The 7,741-nt window shown below is 39.7% G+C and overlaps 2 protein-coding genes across 2 annotated transcripts; one reads left to right on the top strand and one right to left on the bottom strand.

Moving 5' to 3' along the window:
- Nucleotides 1-1,585: 1,585 nt before the first annotated feature.
- Nucleotides 1,586-2,948, top strand: LOC116204247 (aspartic proteinase CDR1-like). Its single transcript, XM_031536327.1, has one exon. The coding sequence runs from the start codon at nucleotides 1,586-1,588 to the stop codon at nucleotides 2,921-2,923; it is 1,338 nt and encodes a 445-aa protein (XP_031392187.1). The 3' UTR covers nucleotides 2,924-2,948.
- Nucleotides 2,949-3,065: 117 nt separating this feature from the next.
- LOC116205504 (NEDD8-conjugating enzyme Ubc12-like) lies at nucleotides 3,066-7,327 on the bottom strand. Its single transcript, XM_031538130.1, has 6 exons — nucleotides 7,171-7,327; nucleotides 5,885-5,980; nucleotides 3,966-4,074; nucleotides 3,777-3,855; nucleotides 3,550-3,666; nucleotides 3,066-3,439 (listed from the first exon to the last, which is right to left on the bottom strand). The coding sequence occupies exons 2-6, from the start codon at nucleotides 5,973-5,975 to the stop codon at nucleotides 3,302-3,304; spliced, it is 534 nt and encodes a 177-aa protein (XP_031393990.1). The 5' UTR covers nucleotides 5,976-5,980; nucleotides 7,171-7,327; the 3' UTR covers nucleotides 3,066-3,301.
- Between the last annotated feature and the right edge of the window lie 414 nt (nucleotides 7,328-7,741).

The raw sequence follows: 7,741 nt of genomic DNA, 5'->3' as shown, positions 1-7,741 counted from the left end.
TTTTATATCAAAGAAAAATATCTGGAAGTCATGACATGACCTCTCCAACAGGGTCACTAAATCAGTTAAGATTGTACGCTAGAACACTCACTTGATGCATCTGCTAATTTTGGTCTCGATGGATTACAGATCGAAGGCCAAGCAACCCCACATTGGTTATAAGAATCTCTCATATCAAAATGATAACTTCGTATTGTAACTAATATTGACCATCATCAAATTATACTTTATGAAAAACTAATACTAAAGGATTACAAGAGTAAAGGAAACGAGGTGTCAAATTATATGATAAAATTCATGTTGGTGGAAGAGCTAAAGCAATATTCTTTCTTGTTGCTTAGTCGTTAATTGAACATATATGGTATAAAGATCCGATTTTGGTTACTCTAGTTGACGTCATATGGATTTTTATGAAGAGATTAACGCTATAATTTTTTTTTCGATATGCACCATCTTTTCAGAAGTCCAAAGGGTCACGTCTAATTCAGTTCGTATCGAATCGATCTATTAAAAAGTAAAGTTCTTTTGATGTGAAAATTCATAAAACTTGAATCTCTGATCTTATTTAAGCAGAATAAGTGCCAAATAACTTAAATCAGTCCACCATAAATAATGCAATATATTTATATTTACTTCAACAAGTACGTAACTATGTATTCAATGAGCACCACCTCCCCATTGCACGATATTTTCTCTCTCTCTCTTTTTTCCGGTTATAAGGGAGATTCAAGTTCTAGTACAATGAAATAAAAATCACAATAACTAATAAATGGGTAGGGGTAGTTCCATTAGATATCAAACATACGATCTTTAGATCGATAAGCGAAGGCGTGAACCACTGAGTTATACCATCTTTTGATTTTTTTTAAACTTTGATATTCGGAAATTCAATTAGGCTATGACTAATTCAGTCGAGCTGGGTTAGTCCACTAAGAGATAAAGTTCTTCCGACGTGAATTTCTTTTTTCTCTCCCTAATATACTGTGATATATATTTACTGCAGTGTATATACAGGACGGACCATTGCCTAGTAATTGTAACGTTCTGTTTTTTTCTGCCAGTAATTGTAACGATCATTTATTCCATTTTTTTTTTCATTCAAGTATATTGCCCAACGAAGTTCAGTTCCTAAGATTTTCCTTTATATAATAAGATCTCGAATTTGAATATTATAAATGGAGAAAATTCACGATTGGAAATATTCTTTCTCCCAGTGAAAGCTGATTCCACCTAAATCTGAATCAATCAGAGCTCATAAAATTTCTGAAAATTAAGTGCTATGGATTGGAGAAAGAAAAAGAGGTTAATCTCCTCCCATCAAAACAAATCAAAATCTGTGAAACGTACGCTTATTTATTATTATTGCGCTAAGCTAATGCACGTTACAAAAATCTTTTATCTTCCTCCCGCCCCAAATTAAACTAGCAATTGCTCAATCTATCCGACTCTTCACATTCGTTTTAGCATCTTGTTTTAATCATTACCTTCTTCACCTTAATTAGAAAGATGATGCCATATCCATTTCTATATATATATATATGTGGGACAAGCGTTTCCCTTACTTTCGTAAAAGACCAGAGAAGCCATGGCTTCACTATTAACAATCATATTCTGCTCAGTTTTTGTGTTCGGTTTGAGTTCGCCTTTGTCCGTGGCAGTTCCCGACGGCGGTTTTAGCGTCGAGCTGATTCACCGTGACTCCCCGAGGTCCCCGCTCTATGACCCCGCCGCGACCCAAGACCAGCGCTTGAGAAATGCCCTTGCCCGGTCTCTCTCACGGGCAACCCGCCTCTGCCAGACCGACACCCTGCACATAGCAGTTGAAGAGCCCGCTGCGGAGATCTTCTCCAACAACGGGGAGTACCTCATGAACATCTCCATCGGGACCCCGCCAGTCAAGATCGTGGGGGTCATGGACACGGGGAGTGATTTGTTTTGGACTCAGTGCATGCCCTGCGATGGCTGTTACGAGCAGATCAATCCACTCTTTGACCCGCAAGAGTCATCCTCCTATCGGGACCTTCCTTGTACCTCAAGCAAGTGCAAATTACTACCCCAGACAGGTTGTGATCACGTTAGAGGACAAATTTGCCAGTATCACTACTCCTATGGTGACAAATCTTTCACGAATGGAAACATTGCCACCGAGACGGTCACACTGAACTCGATCTCGGGCCAGCCCATTTCGTTCCCCCATACTCTGTTCGGGTGCGGGCACCATAACAGAGGAACCTTTGGAGACAAGACTTCAGGCATCATCGGGCTAGGAGGTGGGGCGATCTCACTCGTTTCACAGATGGGTGAAACTGCAGGGGGTAAGTTCTCATACTGCTTGGTGCCGCTCTCGCAGTCCGAAAAGTCGAGCCAGCTGAATTTCGGGAGCAGGGCAGAGGTCACGGGCCCTGGAGCTGTCTCCACCCCATTAGTCCAGAAAAGCCCCAAAACCTTCTACCACATAACTCTTGAGGGAGTCAGCGTGGGAAGTTCCAGATTCGAGTTCAGCGACTTGGACAGTCCGACATCTAAGCGCAACATAGTCATCGACTCGGGGACAACCCTCACGCTTCTGCCAGAGGATCTTTATAAGGCCATAGAGACTGCGCTCGTGAAGCTCATCAAGTTGGAGAAAGCATCCGATCCACTGGACATTCTTAATCTTTGCTTCAAGACCGTGGAAGACACTGAATTTGAAGCTCCAAATATCACATTTCACTTCACCGGGGCGGATGTGAAACTAGGTACTCTGAACACCTTCATCAGGGTTGCCGAGGACGTGGTGTGCCTCTCTTTCAAGCCTTCTGATGTTGACGTGTCCCTCTTCGGCAACATAGCTCAGATGAACTTCCTGGTCGGATACGACACCCAGGAGAGATCCATTTCGTTCATGCCTACTGACTGTTCTAACTTACAAGACACGCTCTGATATGTGAGATGGACATGAACAAAAGGTGGGCTTAGGTTCTTCCCATTGCTTCAGAAAAATTTAATACCATCTGCTTCGTCTTGGTTTAGTGTTTGATGCCATTGTTGAGCTCGAAACTTTTGCTGGAAGAACAAGACGTTGCTTAGCAACCCCAATGTAACTTTTAACTCAAGAAATTTGATACACAAACACAACACAACACAAGCACTTAAAAATAGTTCAAGTTCATAAATAGTTGCTTGGTTTGCACCAAATGGGTAGGGATGAGAAGCAAGAATTTGAGGGGACTAATTAGAAAAAGGCACTTTGTCGAGCATTCTCCTCTCTCTGTTTTTCCTTTTCTTTTGGGTACAAAGCAACTATAAGCAGACTCGGAAGCTATGTACATCGAGAAAATGAGGTGTGGCCCACGAAACCGCCACTCATCGCCCTCTTCACGTTGGTCCCAAACAACACTGGGTTGTCCCTCAGCACAGCAGCGGCATCGTGATTCAGAGGATCCTCATAGTTCGGTTCCTGACAGATAGCCCAAAAAGAAAGGGGAGTCACAAGAAGAGCTCATAGCCCCGCATCATAAACGAAGGTGAGATACTTATTGAAGTTATCGCTTCTGTAAGAGTGGTTACCGTGAATAGATGGTACAGCCCGTAGATTATGGTGTTTATGTTCAGCACCGGCTTCCAGTCCTCTCTTAATATGTTGAGGCAGACATTCCCTTCCAAGTCGATGTTAGGGTGGTAGATCTACATGAGTTTTCATCAAAACACCCAATTTATCAAGAAACCAATAATAGAACTTTTACTTGTAATAAGGAACTGACATAAGTTCTCCTAGACACTACTAGTTTCTTTACCTTGGTCTTACACTTGACTTTTGGAGCCTCATGAGGATAGTGTGGTGATACTTGGAAGGAGAACAAGAATTTCCCTCCACTATTTCAGCAAATATCAATAGCATTTTATCCATCAAAAATCACAAAAACTGAAAATAAAATTCATCCATATAAAAGACAGGAGAAGACACAAGCATGTAAGAGCCTTACACATAATATCCTTCATCAGGCCGAATTAGAACTTCAAAGTTCATCAGATCATCCTTGCCGTTCGGGAACGTAATGGAGCATGACTTGGGGAGGTTCAGTTCACTAATATCTAGAAGAAAAACAGAGCGATAACATTATCATTTCCCACAATTTTTCACAAACCCAGCCATCTGTAAGAGAAGATTGATGCTAGACAAAAGTTTATATATATATATATATATATATATATATAAAAACATATATGACCTTTGAGAGACATCAGTATCCTTTGTTCTATTGCAACTCATATTCCAAAGATTTGATAGTAAAGAGAATTACAGAGCAACCAAATGAATGGCGACTGAAAACAGTAGTTCATCAAAATTCTCCTAGAAACTAACTAAACGCAGTCTGGTACATTGACGCATGGTATGTTCAGAGAAAGCATTATAGACCACTGCAAAGCATCAAACAGGAGGCGACCCACGTAAAGCAAATGGGGCAAGAGACTGTAAAAACGGACCACTTAAATGCAGCCAAGTCAACAGCATAGGAAAGATTCATGCTCCTATTTTACTATTTTTTAGCAGGGTTGGCAGCGTCTTGCTACAATATTTGGACTTACGGAATGCTATAGGTAAGTCACAAGGAAAATCCGTCTCTCATTTCTCTACTTCAAAAAAAGACCACAAGAAGTATCTATCCACAAGGCTAAAGATTGGAGCTTACTTAACCACAAGAAAAACAATGCAATTCACCTCCTCTAATTGTGATCTTAGTTAGTAGTCAGCACATCAACAAACTATTACAGAGTGATTGAGTAATCCATACATAAAAGCCTCAATGTTCAAAACATTGATGCAATTCACCCTAATAATGAACTAATGCACCAGGCAAGTAATTCTAAAAGATTCACCCGTTAGACGATGACAAAAGAGGAACATGAAATTTGTCAAATAAATTTCAAACCTCAAAACTGGATCATCTATAGTGGTCCTAAACCTCAAAATACTTTATAACTTATATGCACAGTGGTCTTAACATAGTTCGGCTTTAAACTTACATGATACCAGTCAATTTCAGAGTAAAATTATCTGACTACAAAGGAAATTGAATACAAAACATATTTTGGATGTCAATCACATTTCAAGAGGCAAATTGGTTAATAAAACAAATCCAATTCACACTAACTCTCAGTTGGGGGAAGATTTCTGAAACTTCAAGAAGATTTGGAACTTGAAAGAAAGAAAAAGGTAGAGATGAGATAACTTTAAATATATGGAGTACTTGCTGGCTACCGTAAAATGGGTAAGTTTGAATACATTCACAACCTATAGCAGGTTGCTATTTCACTCTATCCACCCAACATTTTTAAATACTTGTACTTATCCAACAAAATGCAATTGCTATAAAAAAGAAATAAAGAGTATGCACAGATAAAAATGAAGAATGCTGCAAACATTAGAAAAATCCCCGAGTTATGTTGTTCTCGATATAATCTTCTATGGTTAAGTATTTTCTTGGGTGTTCAATGCGTTAAGTAATGTAAACAATTGAGGATGTTGGTGGAATTTAATATTAGGAATTTCTAACAAATCTTATATTTAATTCAACTCTCAATTCTCAATTCAGATATGAAAATTTGAACTGAAGATTCGAAGTTCAATTTGATAGCTTTCATTTGCAGCTTGAATATAAATTATAATAATTCAAAAGCTAATAAATACTTATCCAAAATTGGAAAGCAGAAAAAGCTTAACTCCTTTCAACTTATCGATGTCCTTCATACCATGTTGCATACTTATAATAGCCACCTACTGGCCAACCCCAATGAGCAGTCATAAACCACCAGCCAAAAGCAAGTGAATCTTAAGAAAAGTAACTTAAATGTCATTGATTAGAGTTTATTGGGTTGAACAGTCACTGTATTCTGGATATACCTTTGTGAAGACGCAGCTCAGCAGCAGTTTGCTTCTTTGCATTTTCCGCATTTTCTCTCTGCTTTTCCTTTACTTTGAATAGCTTAATCATTGTTCCTAAAAAAATAAAAATAATCAGACTGAAAACTCATATTACATTACTCTCTGAACGAACAAAACGGATGAAGAAGAAACTCAACAATTGAGCACATTAACCACGTAACTACAGAATCAGTAATTCTGTCTATGACAGAGAAACCATACTGGAAGAATGCCTATCTGCAAACGAAATCACAAGTCAGAGAAATTGGCAAGCAACCCAATGCTTGTTCTCCCCAGCCAAAAGCCTAAGAATTTATTGGAATAAATTAGAAGATGGTCATATAAAATCCTAGAGCACCCTGCACTGCTGCCAACATAAGCAGCTCTCTCATAATTGCTAGGTTCTGCTTATATTTAGGCAGTGCCGCTTGAAAGGGCTGCAATTCGGGCAGAAGCACTTTATTCCAACAAGTAGCTGTCCTCCATCATTGCTATCCGACAACAGAGAGGAAAAATTCGTCTCTCTCCACCAGCACTGACGACTTCTGCTGCCTTTCAGGAACTTAAAAGACATTAAACAGTGAATCCGAATCTAATAACCCTCAGTTCCAATTTTGGTAACTAATCAATTCGGACTTTGTTACACCGTTCTAATTGATTGCTTGTCCACTTCTTCCCACCAGCTCTAACCCTATGTTGCTCTTGGGCAACGTTAAGTCACTCCTGTGCATCATGAACGTGAATCCAAATCCTCATATACTCCTTGGCAGCAAGAAACAATTTCTGCTCGATACATTTAAAATCATTTCCTGGTGCATCCTATCCGCCACGTATGAATACTATAAACTTGAGGTCAAACCAAATCAAAAGGGAAAAAAAAAAGGCAGCTATCATATCTAAATTTAACAACCCAAAAGCAGCTTAAAATCCAACAAGTTCTCATTAATTTCCAATCGGAAAGAAGATCAAATAGATACCAACACGGGAAAATCTGCGCAGACAAGCGTCGAATACAAACAACGTGCAAACTAACACAATTCGGAGGCAAGAATTAACTGCAAGCTGCCTAAGTTTCAGAATTCAGCACTGAGGAGTCTCGACAAATCTTTCTATTAACCCATCAGATGCAGCTGAGATCAATTGCAAAACCCTAAATACTGAAGTTAGCAGAATCAAGGGTTAACCCTAGAAACCGAGATACAGACGCTCCGATCTCCCGAACGAGAAGTTGGTGACCGAGGAGAGATAGGTAAGTGGGAGCTCACCGATTTGGGGGGGGGAGGGCACAGAGATTCGCGAGGAGAGAGAACAGGCGGCGATCGCTGCTCAGAGAGAGAGAGCTCTTCTATTTCAATGGCGATGATGGCAGCCGATGCCAAAACTGGACAGCACAAGTAGAGAGATAGATCGACAGATGGATAGGCAAAATATTTTGATAGTGGGCACGAAAGTCTCAGTTCCTCGTTTCTTCGCCCATCAACTTTACTTTAATTTCAAAATAGTCACTCAAAAAAAAATGCAAAATCAAAGCTTGTCTTCCCTTTTCTTTTATTTCCGGTTAAGATACATATAAGCGAGACTCATGGACCTTTAAGAGAACAGATAGGGAAGAGCAAATATAGGAGTACAGTATTAGGAGTTCCACTCATGCGAATCGAATCCAACACTCATGAGAAGGCCACAAATAGAATATTTAACACCCCGTTTTGGTTCACCGACTCTCAAGGGCCATCAAAGGGTCACCGGCTACGACTTCCTAAACATTAACAGAAATCAGCCCGGTAACCCCAAGTCACTATTCACAGCCGGATCAACAAGAACAATTAGACAACCCCA

Source organism: Punica granatum, chromosome 4, assembly GCF_007655135.1.
Source record: "Punica granatum isolate Tunisia-2019 chromosome 4, ASM765513v2, whole genome shotgun sequence".
Lineage (NCBI taxonomy): Eukaryota > Viridiplantae > Streptophyta > Magnoliopsida > Myrtales > Lythraceae > Punica > Punica granatum.
The sequence above is the reverse complement of the archived record's forward strand: the minus strand, read 5'-3'. Positions and strand labels throughout refer to the sequence as shown.

Excerpts from the sequence above, each read along its gene's own strand:
- LOC116204247 (XM_031536327.1), top strand. The coding sequence starts at position 1,586 with ATGGCTTCACTATTAACAATCATATTCTGCTCAGTTTTTGTGTTCGGT.
- LOC116205504 (XM_031538130.1), bottom strand. The coding sequence starts at position 5,975 with ATGATTAAGCTATTCAAAGTAAAGGAAAAGCAGAGAGAAAATGCGGAA. Across the intron at positions 4,075-5,884 it reads TGAGCTGCGTCTTCACAAAG|ATATTAGTGAACTGAACCTC; the intron begins GTATATCCAGAA and ends TTTTTCTTCTAG. Across the intron at positions 3,440-3,549 it reads GGCTGTACCATCTATTCACG|GAACCGAACTATGAGGATCC; the intron begins GTAACCACTCTT and ends GCTATCTGTCAG.